Source organism: Rhopalosiphum padi, chromosome 3 (genome assembly GCF_020882245.1).
Source record: "Rhopalosiphum padi isolate XX-2018 chromosome 3, ASM2088224v1, whole genome shotgun sequence".
NCBI lineage: Eukaryota > Metazoa > Arthropoda > Insecta > Hemiptera > Aphididae > Rhopalosiphum > Rhopalosiphum padi.
The window spans coordinates 30,513,500-30,532,710 of record NC_083599.1 but is presented as its reverse complement, the minus strand read 5'-3'; the positions used below and the strand labels follow the sequence as shown (position 1 = coordinate 30,532,710).

Sequence of the window (19,211 nt, the reverse complement as noted above, 5' to 3'; positions counted from 1 at the left end):
TTTAACTTTTTTTAAATTATCGGAGCTCAAAAATAATTTATATTTCTATCCTGTCGTCATTAAATAAGTTAAATTAATTCAAAAAATTATTTAGCTTTGGCTAAATTAAAAATATTTATCGTCCTAAACTACATAGCTACAGGAAAAGCAACATATAGTTAAACTAAACTAGAAAACATTAATTAAAAGCTCGTTTTATTTTTAAATATTATTTGTGCTTTAGAATTAGATGTCAAACAATTAAACTATTTTTATTGACAATATTGGTATAAAAATAAGCCACTTGGTCTAAAAATTTACTCAATTTATAAATTATGTCAACAACAAAAAATAGTGGTCAATTTTTTCTTCAAATTATACACATAAGATAAAAAGTACACGGCACATTGAACAACTGTAATAAACACGTATGTATATCATTTTTCATTGGTTGAGAATACCTATATATGCTGTTTATGATACCTATTTTTAAATACATAAATCGAATTTAAAGTTTGAATTTAAACATTTCTAAGATAAGTCACAAATTGATAAGGTTTTGATGTTATTTCATAAGACTTACTAATAATCATTGTAATAATTAAAATTATACTTTAACGTTACATTTTAAACATAGCTAAATTATTTTAAAAAAATTATGTATCGAAATAAAAATATAAAAAAAAAATAGTTAAAAAAATGATACTCAGCCTAAACATTTTAATATTTTAAACTATTCACAGGAATATTTTCTTTTACACATTTCATAATACAAAATACTTACAAATTTTAGATTTTATAGATTTCTTAAAATAGAAAATCAATTATCAGGTGGAATAAAGCTTAACTATAATTAAGTATTGTTGAATATTTTTTTTTCAGTGGTGACGTCCATTTTATATCAGTTTTATCTTTTTTTACTTTAATTTCAAAACCATTTAAAAGTTTTCCTTCCGATTTAAGTTTAAAAACTCACTGTTAAATTTGCGGTTTTATTTTCTTTATTTGAGCTAATCAAAACTAAAATTAGTATAAATACATTACTTAAGTAATTAATTTGATAATGATGTATATTTAAGGATAACTAAGTATTTCCCTAATTAGACTATAGAGTTAACCTAAAATGAAAGACGCTAGGGACTATTTTACTGAGAAGCAGCGCATAATGAATTAATTCGGTAGGTACTCAGCGTCGTACCCATCGTTTTCCAACGATGAGATTATAGTATCGACTTTTTTTTATTGGAAAATGTTTAGGGGAAACTAAATTAAATGTAATACTGTGATATAAAATATTTAAATTTTTCAAACGCAAGCCTAGTGAATATTGGTTATTGGATATGCATGAAACAAATTATTATACTTATATATTATTTCATTATTCTGCACTTTATTGCCTCAATTAAATGCATCTGAAAAATGAAAAATCATCACCGACCTTTGCTTGGTATGCCCCATGAACGTGTTCAACCACCACCAAGGCCGAGGACAACATTAAAAAAACAACATGATTTGACAACTCAATTCGTAATTTTCAATGGGATTATCATAGCTAATGACGATTTTCCGTGGTCATGGTTGTGTCCGTGAATTTCCGGTAAGTTTTGATCAATAGTATTTATATGACACTACAGACCAAAAATTAAACAGTTATTGTAATAATATGTAACAGATTTATCGATAACGCATTCTCGTATATTTAAAGTGATATCTTAGCAAAAAAATAAATAAAAATATTTTAGTTTTTATAACGCGTAAAATTAAAATAAATAAAAACAGTTTTGTTTATTAATTATTTTAGTTCAAATCTAAATAAAAATGTTCTCAAATCTTTCATTCAAAGAGCGACAATACATATTAAAAGAATTTCCAGAACTATCGCCAAATTTAATAAAACGTTATGAAAAAACCTTCACAAGGTAAAATTTATTTCATCGTTTCATATTATGATTTATGATATTTATAATTAGTACCTTATTAATTATTATTTATGTTGCTGGACTATTATCACATGTTAATTTTATTTATTTCCACTATAAATATTAGTATAGTTACTTAATGGTTTCAATAGTATTTTTACTTCATTTTTCTGTTATAATTAACACAATACATGTCATCATATTTTTTTTTGTAATATTTGTTCAACTACCTTGCACATTACTTATTATTTATTATACACTAAAACTCAAACTTCTTTTTAATTTTTGTGTTTTTCTATATTGTTATAATTCAAACTAGTCGTGTAGAACTTTTAAATAAAATAGAAAATAGTGCATTGGGAACATAGAAACACGGATAAAAATATTCTTGAATAATATTTAATGAATATTAACAATTATTAATATTATTAATGTTAACAATAATTGTTAAATAATTTTATTTTTATAACTATTAACGGGTTTTTGAATCCTTTTTTAAAAGGTTATGCATAACAAAATTACAATTTTAAAACGATATCAAATAATTAAATTGCACTAAGATTAAATACTGATAATTTGAAGTATGGTATGTTTTAAACATGTATATTTCATGTCGATTAATAACACAAATTAGTAGTTTATAACAGCCGGTTCACGTAATCAATGTGCAATTACTGCAATTTTTTAAACAGTATTACATAACAGAAAATCAATATGATTTGATTTATTCGAGATACTATAATAGTAACTTCAGTTTGCTTAAAAGTCGCGTATTTTTTCATGACAATTATAATTAGATATGACACGGACAATGATGGATATTTGGATGTAGAAGACCTCAAAGGTATGATGATGGTACGTGGTGTTCCATGGACTCACTCAGCGATTGTACGGCTTATCAAAGACGCAGATGAAGATGGTGATGGAAAACTAAGTTTTCGCGAGGTTAGTGTGATGATTGTCATTATTAAATATTTACGTATCGTGTATACATTTCTGTAATTGATAGATTTTGTTGTTAAATTATTGAGTAATATCACAATCTAATTTTTAATTCAAAATTATTTATTCGTGTTACGGAAAAAAAATATTAGCCTAAGCATTTTTTAGTTGGTTTTCTAAAGACCCAATATAAAAATTGTATTATATTTTTTTTAAATCAGTGAAAACTAAAAAATACAATAACAATATAACGGTAATATTATGAACACCAGTTTTTGATAAAATCTATGTTATTGTTTTTTGTTTATATATTATAGTAATTTAATATATTCGATGTTTTTGTCTATAAAGTAGTAAATTTAACCATATAGCCAATTGAAAAATCATTAACTTTTAATTATATAAATAGTATAAAATATCTTTAGAAATAGATGCTGTCCATCGTCTCTACTCAGAATCACCATTATTTGTATGTAATGAATATTCACTGAATTCAAATTTAATTTAAAAGTGAAACTGTATAAAAAAAAAACTAAAGAAAAATAGTTAAATAAATTAAATATTTTTTTCCAAAATTTTAAATAATTATCTAAAGAAAAAATATTACATATATTTTATTTGTATACATAATATTTGCTGTTAATTAAAAAAAAAAAAATTATATATCAAAAAGGAATTTCAAATTGTGTGGTAAAAAAGAGTATAGATATACAATATACATAAATTTATTAATATATATATATATATAAAACTGCAATTTAAGTCCAATATAATCTGCACCATAGCTACTCAAATTCAGGAGAATGCTGTCTAAGCTTGTAAAAAAAAAAATAATAATTTATTTTCAACAATAATAATGTTAATCATAATAACTTGTACTGAAATTATTGTTCTCTAGACAATGAGAATTATGTAAACCACGTATTACGAAACCACCCCGATTTTTTTCTAATTGTGTTATGCATTGTCTTCTTAGAGTCTTAAAAATGTCTACAATTATAAGCTAATGCCACATCATTTATTCTAAAACAACGAATTTTGCTTCTATTTATTTTTTTTACGCCGTTTTACTTATAGGTTATTATTATGTACTTACGAAGAAATAATACCTCAAAAATAGCATTTTAGTTCATATTTTAATAAATTCTATTGTTGATAGCAATGATGATGATTATATTAATACCTACAAATATATATTTAAGCATACAATATAAATATGTTGAATAAATGTTGTGAAAATAAACTCAAACTAATTTTAAAATATTTCAAGTTAATTTATTCCATACTTTTGATAATAATATTATTATAGTTGCTTAAAAAACATTTTTAATAAAATTATTTAACCACTTGATTGTTAAAACTAAGTGCTAAAATATAACTATTGCAATTTGAAACCTTTTTCCAAGTGCCATAGTTAATATTGTATTAACTGAGGAATATCGAATGGCTTTTTTGAAATTAATAACCGAGTATGAAAGCTGACATAGATATTCCAATTTGTCGGTTTGTTGTCAACAGCCTAATTCAACACGCGTCAAAGTATAACAAAATAATACTAATAATAATAATAATAATATTCGAAATTTCGTACGACAATTAGATTATATTTTGTGTTATATCATAACTGTGGGTATAAACAGTGTTTACCCACGCACAAAGTTGAAAGTGGTTGATACGGAAAAATAATATATCATCGCGATGCCTGTATATTATAATGCACGGCCGTATCCCATTATAGAAAAAAAAAACCGCTGAAATGCTTCTCCCTAGGAGGTTGGGACGGGATATTGCCATACTTATGCAATATATTATCACGTTGACACGTGAAATCGGAAAAGATGCGGACGATATGAAACTGTTTTAAACTCTCAGGATTCTCGGAATTCCGTATGGGGGTGCGTAAGAAAATTGTTTGTAGGTTAATGCGTTAAATTAAATATTATAATTAAATATTTTAATCGCTTTGTGTAAACGGTTGAGTGCGCGACCGCGCTGGATGACGTCGTCCTGTGTAGGGTTTCAGAATACTTCGTACGCGACGTGATTATATTTTAAATAGTTTCCGCGGCCGGAAATTATTATCACACTACCCGATGCCGAAATTGGTAAGACTATTAATAATAGTCTCGCTCTGTACATCGTCAACCGCGAAGTTTGCCAAAAATTTCACAAGTGTCATAATAAATATACCCTATCGTTAGACGCCGGAACGTTTCTTGTAAATATGCGCGAGGACCAGTGTAATATTGTTGACCACTTCGACATTGTTTCTACGGGTTCTGTTTCTGCGCGAGTGATTCGCGAGACGTGTATGCCCCCGAAATCATTGTCATGACGTGTATGCTCTTAGTAGTCTTAGTTATTAAAATGTATATTATTCGTCCCGATACTAACCAATCGACAATATCTGACTAGGCAACGAGCACGAATATGCTTTTGTACTCGTGTGGGCTAAAGGTCTTTGCGAAAGGTGTACGTGATTTTCTTTGAAGTCATAGGGAAACGTTTACATTAAATATCTCAAATAAAGCCCACACATATTATTATAATTTTACGATACGTTTTATACACATTTACCAGAAGCCTGTTTTTTCTCTACATATGTGTGTGTGTGTTTATTTGTCTCTGTTACTGTTAATAATTAATAATGTTATATGTATTTCGCAGTATCTGATAACGCAACGCAAAAACGTGGAATGGGCCCGCCGAGTGTTGTGCGCCCTGCCTGAAATCGACGTCGGCCGTGTAGGCGTCAAAGGGGCTAAGAAATATTTCGAAGCCAAACAGCCGTCGCCCATAGCGGGAAATCGCAAGAACATGTCATACTAAAAAAAAAAAAAAATAGACAATCATTGCACATACATAATATTACAAATAGTGTAGTGTCTCAAAGTGATTATCCTTTTCAATAACTTATTTATTTATTTATTTTTTTGATTATTCGTTATAAAATAATACCTATCATAACTTACTATTATATATTACCTATGTCATTATAAAGAGCCACAATTATTATTGTTATATACCATAATATTATATTATAATGGTTTTTGATTTACTTAAGCTCGTTTATTTTTTTTTTGTTGTGTGGGTTTTTTTTCAATCCGAGACGACCAATATTAATGTAAATATTTTAAAATTTTCTATGCGGGTTTTAAATGAGGATTAAAAATATAAATGGCTACACGATTCGCGCACTGTATAAATCAATTATTGTTATTTAAAAATTAAAATGTTAAAAACACAAAGAATATTGTGCATTAATGTGAATAAGATAAATGTTTATGAAATAGTAATATTACAAATAATCATATTATTTAGACTACAGGTGTCTTATTTCATTATGTACAACAATACCGATCATATTACATCAATATAATATATTTTATAATATTTATACATAGTACTTGTATAAATAAAATATAATATTACGGTAGTTTACGGGATGTTTTATGACTTCATAAAGTTTGTTAATTTTTTTGTAAATATTTGAATTTATATTGGTTAATGGTAAATATACACATATTTGGCATTCATAAATACCGTAAATTTATTATTTTATGCAAAAACACGACGACACTTCTTACCTTTAATAATATTGATTGTATACCATTGAAATATTTTTATACTGCAAAAATGTGCGTTTTATTAAAATATTTCAAAAACAAATAAGTAATAAATATAATAATTCATAATATTTAATATGTATAACTAAATTTATCGTGTATATTATTTGAAACACAAAATATGCAGATATTTTAGAGAATATTATACTGTTAATTGTAAGTAGTCGCTACTACATTTTCTTCAGTGAAATATTGCGCACATCATACACGTATTATATTATATTATAGCCTTATAATATATTTATACACGTAGTTACGCTGATGAAGTTTTCAAACTTACAACAATAAAATTAAATTATATTGCCTGTATATGTTGTATTGCAGTAATGTTCTGTAATTTCAGCACAATAATAATTAGACAGAAAAGATCTAAAAGCTTTTTTTTTCTATTTAGTTTCCTAATTTTTACCAAACCTAATTTCATGTTGTATTATAAAAAGAAATTATTGACTGAAAACACTGATAGAAACTTGAACACGAAATCAACTTAAATCGAGTTTATAATAATATTTTCAAAATCTAAGCAATAATTATTTAATTTTATGTTTGAACGGGATCAATTATCCTGTACTACCTATATTCAATATATCATATATACATAATATTATTAATATGTTTGAAGATTAAAAATCACGATTTACTGTTAATTTGTTTTTTCCCGTTAAATTGTACGCAACTAGATATATATTATAATATCTCCATCTGTTATTAGAAAACAATTCAGTTTCACGACAACGTTTTTACATTTTGGGTCACTCTTAGGGTTAATGCTTAATACGATGATGAGTTTTATTACAATCAGTAGAATACACGATCCGGCAATCAAATGCGTACATTTCAAGCTTGTAGCATAATATGAGCCTAATGTGATTTAAATATATATCACCTACTGGATTTCGAGTCATACCTTCATAATCTCATGAGCTCGTATGCACTTACTAATAATCTCTTATAATCTGGTTTACACATCTCAATTAGTTTAATTTATTTACCTAATAAACTATTTGATCGCGAAAGCTCGGAATCTATATAGGCTGGTAACACGAAACGCGCCTTTATGAGTGATTCTCCGTAAGAAGATTACTCACATCAAATATTGTGAATATTGTTTAATATTCAAAACACTAACTAATTGATAAATAATTAAACTATCGCGTTGCCGACATAATAACGAATGCGAGTCATAATAAATGTTTGCTATTAACCATTTAGAGGGGTTTTTTGTTTAAATAATTTACAGCAGTAACAAAACACAAACATTATAACAAAAACATAATATTTAATGCAATTAGTGAAGAAAAAAAAATAATAGAAACGGACGGATATGTGTAAAAAAGGAAACAAGCAAAGTACACGTGAAGAATATTATTTGGGATAATTCCATATTATAAAATTCCTTTTTGACAAACAATGAATTGTGTAGGCTTGTTCTATTCGTATTAAATATTGTTCTCGTATCTGAATAAAGTGAAAATAAAATATTTTTCGCATTGAATGGAATTGAGAGAATTTTATATTTACAACAATATATTTTTTCCTCCTTGAAAATTATTTTCTATGCATCATAAGTGTTTAAAAGATTTCCCACGTAGCCTATATATATGCAGTATATATATATTAAAAAGCGGACATACCATAATATGGCCCTTCAACATAATATAACTTACTGATAAAGTGATAACTAATAATAGGTACCAAAAAACATTTTTAGATTCATGAATGTATTGATTTTACGATGACGTACGTTTTTTTCGGACTGTCGTCATCTTTTGGGCCAGTAAAAGTCTTTCGATTTCAATTTTAGAATGGTTTCTAGTGGAAAATTAGATCTAATTGGTATTTAGGAGGGAGGAGGGAGACAAAAGTAAAAAATTTCCTATACTTTCAAAGTACATTCAACTATTACGCTGTACGCTCTTATGCTTACTACTACTATTATATTTATTTTTTAATATTACAACAGCTAAACGAATTTTTGCTAACAACTATAATTGTAATAATTATTGTATTGAAAGTTTGCATTAATTTCGAAAAATATTGTGAAGAAAAACAAAATGTACAGTAAAACCAAACTGAACAAATAATCTTAATAGGCTCTAAACTAGAGTCTAAACGGTAACTATTTGTCATACGGGAGAAAATTTTTTTTTTATAAAATGTTAATCGTTTTTATTTTTTTTTAGAAAAAATAAGATTTAGAGTTGGAGCTATAAATATAAAATTAAACATTAAATAGCTTTATCAATTCATTTTAAATCTAACCAAACTAACATTTTTTATTTTCGCAAAAAAAATAAAAATTTTAATTTAAATCACATTCGTTAAAACAGATGACTATTTTTCAATATACCTATAAGGCTTAACATAATAATCTTTTTTTAAATGCTATGATTTATCATTCATGCTAAAATATAAATATCACAATGCATCACTCTTTATTTCGCGGTAACAAGTAAATAATTTTCCAAACATAATATACATTAAAAAATATTTTTTTTATCTTTTTATTATGTTTCTCACATCATTAACAATGTTCTGCCATTGAAAAAATAGTTTCCAAACCTATTTATAATGAAATAATGTCATTGAAGTATGCATTTTAAAATGTAAAGAAAAAATATAATAAAACAACTTTTAAAAGTTAATTTCAGGTTTCACGTTTTATAATATGTTAATATTAAGTATCTAATACGTATAATTAATGTTGCGAGTCCCGTAAATTTTACTGGTAAAGAAAATTTACAAAAAAATATTTTTGTTAAATTTTTTTTACCATTTAAAAAGTCGAATGACCACTTAATTTGTGTTTTTTTTTATTTTTTATTAAAATATTAGGATTTTTATAAAATGATAATGACCGATAAATGATCAGAGTTATTATGATTATTTTTTATTTTAATGAGTAAGCCATTCTAAATTTTAATAAAACTAGTTATTAATTATTATATTTAATAAAATGATTAAAGACTATTGCTTTATTTTATATATTTGTATTGTCTTCTTTATATAATACTGTAATAAAATTCAATAGGTACACTTTTAATCAATTTTAAATACAAATTTACCGACAAAATTGTTTGGTAAATTCTCAAAAATTGATAAAAAAAATATCCAACAGTCACCACTAATTCATAACATTTGAATTTGTAAATATTTTTTTTTTTTTTAGGATTTCAACACACACATACAGTAAAAATTAATCGGTAGTATGTGATATTGGCGTGTGTATACACAGATTTTGAAAAAATGTTTACAATTTGAATAAAAAATAATTTTTTTTATATTTTTATAAATATACCGTTTTTAATGTGATGATGTGAAATATATAAAAATAAAATAGGTACTAACAATACTTTGGTGTGGTGTCAAAGTTATGACAAGGACACATGTAAAATGCTGCATATTATTAATTATGACACGTCAATTGAACAAATGGTATTTGCCAAACATCGCGATTGTTCATTAATACAGTGTATTATTATATGTACCTTAGTATTTTACATGTGTTTGGTGGTATTATGACAAGTCAAATGACAACAGCAAACCAATATTTATTGTCACCTAGTGCGTAATAGCTAAACTTGCTATTATAGTTTAAACACATTTTCTTCAGTGACAGTTTGTACTTTATCGTGACCCAAGTCTTAAAATACAAATAAAATCACACTCAGATGTATTATCCTGTTGGTTATAATCGATCTCTAATGATCTTCTTGTTGGTGACATACGTCATGCAAGTATGTATTATAGTATTATGTATTTACAATATTTATTACATTTGAAACTTAAATTAAAAATTAATATAATGACATAGAAATATCAATGAGTCAATATTCTTATTTTCTTAAACTTTTATTAATATCCATAGTTTTGTGATATTAGAAAATTTGCAAATAAATTCGTATTTAAATATTATAATTAAACTTCTTAACGATGTTGTAATCCTATAAATTATTAAATTTTAGAATATCTTGCAAATAGCGTTCTTTAATCTTAAAACTTAATTGTATAGCACTTATTACGAGCCCAGTGTTATGGTTATAACTTATTATTCCCTACTTATTAACTTTCAAACTTATTGTTAGTTTTCAGCTTCGGTAAACATTAATTTCTCCTTCAAGAAAATATTATTGACGAAGAATCTTATACAAAGAGTTATATGATATAGCCATTAAAATACATTAATACAATAGTAAAGTGTATGTACTTTCTTTCATATTACCTTTACAGCATAACATTGTATACGTTTTAATTTTAATCGCAAAGATATAATGTGAGGGTTGTATAATATTTAAGTTTTAGTTTAATATTTTTCTGAAATTATTGAAGTGTACTCAAAATTAAAATATGATCTCTCGGCTTAAATAATCTTAATATATTTGGTATATTTAATAATTAATTTTGATTGGTTTGTTTGGTTTTACCAAAATTAATCAGTATCAATTATTATTACATTTTATACATTGTAAATAGGATTTTATTATTATCAATTTCAGAGGTATCGTTGTTTTATTATTTAAATCCTATTAATTAAATTAAATTTTAAATATTACGAGATTTAGAAAAATGTTTTATAATATATTTTAGTGATTGCATTTTTTAGAAAAAAATTAATTTTATTCTGTGTAGTTACCGATAACAAAATAATCAAAGCATTTTTTTATTTGTACATGAATGTACATTTTATAATACGTTTATTGTTAAACATCAAAATATTTTTTGTTATTAATTATTGAATTGAATTTAATGAAAGTAAAATTATGTATATAATGTATAAAATGATACTATACATAGATTATTTACACTATTTTATTTCTTTACTACCAAATAATTATTGTCGTTGTAACTTACAAATCAAAAGAAAAATACTTACCTATTTCTTTAAATAAGACTTCCATAAATAATTTGTCATAAAAATTATTTTATTTAAACCTCGGCCTGTAGTAAATGTTATGAGCAATAAATTCATAATATTGTAATAGATCTGCTATAATTATAAACTTTTTATGTAAAAATTAAAAATTATAAACTTAACACACATCACTAATAATATATTATATAATATATATATATAATATGTTACTTTGAGTCACTTAAAAACCTTAAAGAATAAAATATTATAAATTTATTAGTGATTTACCCCTTAATAAGATCTGATTGTTGATCGTCGTTTTTTTATTATCATTACTCGAACATTACCGTGAGTCTAACATCCGTTCTCAATTTATTTTTATTTATTTTTGAACATCGAAATTTGCTTACTTAAACTAAAGGAGTCACACTGTAATCTATATCAAATAGAATCCTATGAAGTACACACGAATTATATAATTATACTATACAACAGGACATGCATGTAATATTATTGTGAAATGCACATTATGTTCAAACTACAAGTAGTAGGTCATTTTAGTTAGTTTTTGCCGACTTTATTCAAACTATATTTAGTAGAGCACTCTGTCCGTGGCTACCAACGATAAGACAATATTGTCATCACCACCAGATGGAGTTTGAGTTCATGATCTGTGTTTTTTTTACTCCCTTAGATATTGTTATAATATTATGTTAATGTTATACGTTTTATAAACATAAGGAAAAGAAATACACCATTCAACGGGTGTAAAAATGAATTCAAAAATGTTATTACAAATATTATTGTTTCGATAAGGTGTAATGACGATTCAATATTTAGTACAGAATATTATCAAAAACAGTCGATTAATATTAGAAAATTTGCTTTTTCTTCCGTTTATATTGTGCTTAATGAAATTTGTTAATTGTTTTTATCCCTTCACTTTTATTTTAAATTGTAATGTTCCATCATATTTATTTAACTGAAAAAATTCCGTACGGTTCAAACAGTAGTAAAATAAATATAGTTTAGTAAAATAATCGGTCATTTCTATTTTTTTTTTTAAATTTTATAGGATACATTAATAACTGGTTAATTATATTTTTCATATTGAAGCATAATTAATTGTTTAAAAATATATTTAAATTAAATATATAGTTAACACATACACTTACATATTATACCTGTATTATTTAATTAATATTAAGTATTTAAATTAATTGATAAAAATAAAATAAACAGTGATACCCAGTTATTGAACCGAACTACCTATCATGCCAGTCGCCAGGTATCTCCATGTATATGATAATCAGATAATAACTTATCTAACGGATGAAAATAAATCATTATTGCTTAAAAATGTAGATCATAATTGCATTTATCAGAACATACATATTATACACACAAATTTTAAAAACAATTATAGATGCCTGGGCAGCGGTCATTACATCAGACCCTTATTAGTTGTTATTTTGATTCGTGAGAAATAATACATTCTTATTTCTATTTCAATCTAACCGTGTCTTTTATCAAGCTAAAAGTAGTTTGTTTACTTATTAATTGTCATTAATAAATAATTTGTTTATTATATTTTATTTAGTGTTTTATTGTGATAGAAATTTAATAATATGGGTAATTTTATTTTTTAAGTTAATTATTATTGTTTTTTTAATATATGGCATTATATTACTAAGATATGAAAAATTGATTATGTTCTATTATCAGCATTTATGTATTTTTAATTGCGTGATTATGAACATTACTAAAAATCGATTGAATACATATTTTTTTCTGCTTTTCTCAGAAACATATTTTTTGCAAAAACTTAGAAGTAATCGTTTATTGATTTTACTTAACTTCCTTTAATTTTATTTCAAACTTACATTGTTATTATCGTATTACGGTGTAGTATAACTACATATTATAATATAACGAATGTGAAATATATTTTACCGATATAAAACCACAATTCGCACACCACACGCCCATACACATACCTACACATATTATATAGTTACCTGCCTACTCATACAATCAATTCGTAGGTAGGTACAATCGAATTTTTCGCTATTAATTTATTTAAAAAAAACTTCGACCGCTTAGACTTGCAAATCGTTATACCGTGATAGCCGTAGAAACGTGAAATACCGATTTACGCCCGATTAACTGGTTAATTCGTTTATTATTATAATATGACGGTTTGTTTTTTTTTTTTAATTTATTTTAATTTAACTCGTGTTCTGTGGTATGATCGGACTTGACATTTTCACGCAACGACACTACTGCATTTGTATACTATACGCGCGATAACGCAGATTTGACGAGAAATAATATAACCATTTACATATTATATTATATTAGTGTTCGCGATGCCGTGCGTGTTCTGTGTTGTTCTGTGGTGTTTAGTTTTATTTGTCTGTTTTATCAAGGTCGTCGGCGCTACGCCGTTGGAATTCCCGGCGACCACGGAACCGGGCCCGCCATCGCCTCCGCCAGCCAACTCGTCGACGCCATCACCCTACCGGTTGCTAGAGGCCGCGCGGCGTGCGGCCGCGTCGCTGTTGCGGGACACGGCGCGGGTGTCGGACAAAGTGCTGTGGAACGCGGGCAAGATGCTGCTGTCGGCGGGAGGGGCGGTGAACCACATGTGGGACGCGGCCCTGCACGCGTCCGTCCGGCTGCTGAAGGTCGGCGGCGCGGCGTGCGGCTCTGTCGCCGGGCGGTTGGCCCACGTCCCGATCATCGGGTTCGGCGCGTCCGGCGTCAGCGAGGCGGTCAACGTCGCGGTGGACGCGGTGGCCAGAAACGTGGCCCACGACACGCTGGTCCGGAGTCAGGCGTTGGCCGCGCTCAACGCCAAGCTGGACGAGAGCGGCGCGCGTCTGCGGCCGGCCACTGCGGGCGAGACGGGCGGCCCGGCACCCGCGGCAGGGCCGGTCACGTTCTTTCCCCGCGAATAGCTCTGCAGTGACGTGGACCAAACGACCCAACGCACTTGACAGTCAATAATTATTATTGTACGCGTACGTTGCACGTGCGCATGCGTCGCGGTGCTGTGGACGTCAGCCGCCGCCGGTCATCTCGTGCACGACACACCTACACACACTCACTCGACTTCAGTACTCGGTGACTTGGAAAACGAAATCTTAAGATAATACTTAGCTATGATGACGTACTATTACTATTGTTATTATTATCGTAAAATCGAGTTCCTTGGCACGTTTACCGGCTTTGTGTTTTTACCGTCTTTGGCTATGTAACATTATTGTTTTTCACAATGCGCGATGCTTATTCAACAGATGAGTGTTGTAACAAAACGGTTATACTTTCAATTAAGTTTTGTTTATTTATCTGTTGTTTTTTTTTTATGTTTATATAGTTTTTAAGTTTTATTAAAATTTCAATATTAAATGTCTTCATTCGACTGATATTCCATAATAACTAATATCGACGGAAAAGATATTTTGAAATTCTTTTAAGAACTACGAAACGAGTGTCATTTACATGAATTGCATCGTATAGTAGAAATAATAATTATTATTCAACTTGCACTGTAACTACATTTTATGTGTATATATTAGCATTAGTGACAATATTTCTTACCGGATTAATTGACTCTAACACCAATATTTTCGAATAACATCTAATAAATATTTATTTATAACTGTTAAAATGATTATTAAAACAAATATTTGTTGCAAAATGTTAAACTAGTCTAATGAAATAACAATAATAATATAGTTATGATCAAAATTATAAATTGCCAAATTATATTATAACATTATTTACTATCTGTTAATTATATATTATGAACCAACATTTTTATTGATGATCCATGGATGTTTAAACTTTAAACAATTTTTTTTTTTATATATAATAAGCTATTGAATATATCACTGAACAAATATTTTGTTAAATAAAAACCAATTCCTAGTACATATAGTGTATAATTTATTGTTTATATAGTAGTACATGCGATTTTTGAACTGTGATGCTCTATGGAGTCGAAGAGTTCTGTAAGAGTGATGTAGGTTATCCGTTTACACATCCAAATTCAATATTATTACCTAGTTGCATTATAATGAAAGGTACTTAGATATTGTTTTAGAAACTAGAGAGAGCTGCGTGAACAAATAAGTTTAAGAACAACTGCAATAGTGCATTAGTACCTATATATTGTATTATATTTTACAGCAGAGAAAGATACTGTATTATAATTTTCGAGATATTTGTGTGTATTATTTTTATTGTATTATAATAATAAGCCTGTATACTAAAAGTTAATAACTAAGTGTATAATAATAATAATACATGTTTAATCCTATTAATTATATTTCTAGTGATGTAAGATATATACTCAAATATTTCTATAACTGTATATTATTGGACTTATATAAAAATTATATTTTATTATATTAAATAAAAAATAAATAAACTATTATGATATATGACATTTTATTTATAAAAAATAAAGAGAGCTGTATGTTATGTATTTGTGAAACTAAATAAAAAGTAGTACATTATAATTAATATATATATAAGTTGTGTGTTCTATATCATCTTAAGTTCAATATCACTTACCTAGTTATAATGATGCCCCATAAGTTTCTCGATTAAGTTTAACTATTTTAGTTTCGATAAAATCAAGTTTGTTGATTAATTTGGTTTAGATACTCTTTAATCGTGTTACATTAATCTAAAATCTAAATTCTATAATTGTATGTAAAACAAAGGATCATATAAATTCTAGTTCAATTGTATTCAAGGGACTTAAATCTAAATCATTGCATACTATCTCTAAATCAGTAAATATTTATACTGTTGAATCACTTAATCAAATGAACTTCATTTAAATTTTAAACATCATCTTAAAGTTCTAAGTTTAAATATTCTTTAATTATGTGTATACTCATCGTTCAATATTGTATACATTATGCACACTATAATATAGTTGACAAAACTTGAAAAATCACATAAACGTGATTTCAATAAAAAAAATTCTTTACATAACATCGCTAATATTACACAATTACATTTAACTTGATTACTTTTATCGTATATATATAATATATATACTTGTAAACTTATAGATGAGGATTAAGGATTAATCTTCTTTATTTTAAAAATATAAATATTAAATTATTCACAAAAAATGGTATGTCATTAAAACAGTTTATTAGATACTTCTATACTTATCTATTTAAAAAATACTATTATTGAAAACTATAATAAAACCATGGTTTGAAATAAAAATAAAAATTTTTCTGAGTGGAATTAGTTTCGTCTGATTTCAATTTAAAATAATATATTGATTTTTAAATTGTATTGTTACGCAGTATTGATTTAACCATTTTATAATTTTTATTAATTCAATTTAAAGGTTATTTTTTTCCCCTATTTGAAATATCACTTTTACATTTTTAATTTTTAATTCTACCTTTCTAGACAATTTGAAATCGTTTTAAAGTTCTCAATTTACAACAGTAAATTAAAAAATAAAAATTAATTAAGAATACTTAGCAACATTCTCAACTGTAAAAAAGAGGAAAAATAATACAAAGCCGAAATGTACGAAATAATTTAAAGGAAACCTAATACAATAAATGATTATTGATTAATTTTATAAATAAATATTGTCAATAATTATAATTAATTTGTTTTATATAAATTCTAAACATATAAAATAATTAATTTGGTTTTTCTTGAACGCTGCAAGAACTATTTTACTAAAATATAATAAACCTAACCGTAATTTGGATTTCTTATTATATTACATCCTTATCGTTACGTTAGATTCTTAATTTTGTGAATATATTTATAATTCATTATTTATGAAAACAAATTATGTTTTTATAATTTGATAAATGAATAATTTATGGAAAACCTATATTAAAAATGCGAAATATTATTTAATTTTGAAATTCTGATTACTTACTGCATTTCATAGAACATTATTGTACTTATTTTAGATATTACTCAATATCTGATTTGTTGAAATTGATTTCTTCAACTTTTCGAACTTGAAATTGGCTCCTTATCGAACTTTCAAAAATGTAATTTCAACTTCAAAGTTTATAAAAGTATCGAAGCACTAGATTCTATAGCTGTTATTACGTATTAGAAATAAATAAATAACCACTGTTAATCATACGCATCGCAACAATAATAAACCATAACCTCCGGGGATTATGGTACTCGATCGATTCAATCTGTTTTATATAATATTCGAAATCACCGAGGAGTTCAAAAGTTCGTATTTTCGATAAAGCTGGAGAACCATTCCCTATATCATTAAAGTTTAATGTTATTCACCGGATGCAGGTGCTTGACAGAATTTTCGAATAGTATAATTTTATTTTTACATCGCAGGTCGATCGTTGTTCAGCGGACGACGATCCACCGCCAACCACCGATCCGGCCGCCGCAGCCGCCGATGCGACCACTGCGGCCGCGGACGCAACCACCGCGGCCACGGACGCGACCACCACGGCCACCGACGACCATCCGTCGACGTTCACCAGGTGCAAAATGGATCTGTACAAGTCCATAACGGATATGGGCCAGGGCGCCGGCATGATTCTGAAGGCGATCGGCCACGGCACGATGGCCGTGTTAAGCATCTTGCTCGGTTCGTACAACGGCATCGTCCTGTCTACCGCGGCCACTGGCGACACGGTGGCGGCCGGCCTCAACTCGGTGAACAACGCGGCCGGCAGCGTGGTGCTGGTGCGCGACGTCACTTCCGGCGTGTCCACGCTCGCCACCGGCCTGGCCACCACGTACCGCAAAAACGCGGAACACAACATCGAGAACCGCCAGCAGCTGTTCAACACGATGGACTCGCGCCTGGACAACTACCATCCGGAGTCCGAGCCGTTCCTGATGGGGTCAGCCGCCAGCCAAGGCCAAACGACAGACACGACCGGCGCCGCTACCGACACAGCCGCCGCCGATACAGCCGCCGCCGCCACTGCCGCTTCGTCGTAGCGACCGCACAGTACCGCATAATAATAATATCGTAATTTTATCGTTAGCCGTTAAACCGTTTTCCTCGTCCTCGTCCGTTCGTCTTGTACGTCCGTCAAAAACATTACACTGCTTCGATACAATCTCAGAACACTATCCATCACGTGATAATAATATACGCACATGGGCGATGCTGAAGGCTATGGGTGTCGGCAATTTTAAGGGATATAAAAGCGGATAATTTCTATAGTTAGGTTGAACGAAAGTCCCATACGATATATTATTATATAGTATGGAAAAAACGTAAATTCAAGCGATTTCAACGGTCAAAAAAAAGTTTACTGGGAGCTCAATTTACTCGCCGTCAAATTTTGATTTTTTTTTTTCATATGAAACAGAAACAATTATTTATTCCGATCGAATTTTTTTATTGACTTTAAACGTTTTCATAAAAATACATTTAACATTTATCAAACGTTTTTAATTCATAACCGTTTATTATAATTACTTAAAATATAGTTTTTTTTTTCGATTCAGAGACCAATTCAATTTCAATAAATTCTTTACCTTGAAAAAAAAATAAAGTTACCACAATGATGTACGTTTGTAATACGGAGAAAAAAATTAAATTTCCACGTCCCCTCAACTTATTTTAATCGTTCATTTTTAGTAATTTAAGATAGATTTCTGGAGCTCTTGTTTCATCTGTATCCTGTTTAAAAGTTTACACCGACATACAAGTTATATTAATTGTAGTTTTTGGAAATAGCCTTCTATTTTGGCGGGTATCTTTCGTTTGTCCGTATTTTACTTTTTTCAACAATAAAATATGTTATGGATAGTGCAATGAGTGACTATAATATTATCATAAACTGATTCAAATTCACGTGTTCCTAACCAGTAACTAAGTTCTGCTTTTCATCATTT

The 19,211-nt window shown here is 28.0% G+C and overlaps 2 protein-coding genes across 3 annotated transcripts; both read left to right on the top strand.

Moving 5' to 3' along the window:
- Positions 1-1,650: 1,650 nt before the first annotated feature.
- LOC132926466 (EF-hand domain-containing protein D2 homolog) lies at positions 1,651-5,903 on the top strand. The gene is made up of 3 exons (XM_060990825.1): positions 1,651-1,898; positions 2,696-2,843; positions 5,508-5,903. The coding sequence occupies exons 1-3, from the start codon at positions 1,798-1,800 to the stop codon at positions 5,667-5,669; spliced, it is 411 nt and encodes a 136-aa protein (XP_060846808.1). The 5' UTR covers positions 1,651-1,797; the 3' UTR covers positions 5,670-5,903.
- A 4,056-nt stretch (positions 5,904-9,959) lies between these two features.
- On the top strand, positions 9,960-18,607 carry LOC132927136 (uncharacterized). Of its 2 annotated transcripts, none has more exons than XM_060991598.1 (2): positions 9,960-10,203; positions 13,748-15,581. In XM_060991598.1, exons 1-2 carry the CDS (start codon positions 10,138-10,140, stop codon positions 14,276-14,278), a joined length of 597 nt encoding a protein of 198 aa, XP_060847581.1. In that variant the 5' UTR covers positions 9,960-10,137; the 3' UTR covers positions 14,279-15,581. The 2 variants fall into 2 exon arrangements, with proteins under 2 accessions (XP_060847581.1, XP_060847580.1); XM_060991597.1 differs by lacking the exon at positions 13,748-15,581 and adding an exon at positions 17,688-18,607 and having other exon boundaries at positions 9,977-10,203.
- The last annotated feature ends 604 nt before the right edge of the window (positions 18,608-19,211 follow it).

Bases quoted from the DNA above. Each gene is read 5' to 3' on its own strand.
- LOC132926466 (XM_060990825.1), top strand. From the start codon at position 1,798: ATGTTCTCAAATCTTTCATTCAAAGAGCGACAATACATATTAAAAGAA. The intron at 1,899-2,695 runs GTAAAATTTATT...AATTATAATTAG, and splicing joins TATGAAAAAACCTTCACAAG to ATATGACACGGACAATGATG. The intron at 2,844-5,507 runs GTTAGTGTGATG...TGTATTTCGCAG, and splicing joins GAAAACTAAGTTTTCGCGAG to TATCTGATAACGCAACGCAA.
- LOC132927136 (XM_060991597.1), top strand. From the start codon at position 10,138: ATGTATTATCCTGTTGGTTATAATCGATCTCTAATGATCTTCTTGTTG. The intron at 10,204-17,687 runs GTATGTATTATA...TTTACATCGCAG, and splicing joins TGGTGACATACGTCATGCAA to GTCGATCGTTGTTCAGCGGA.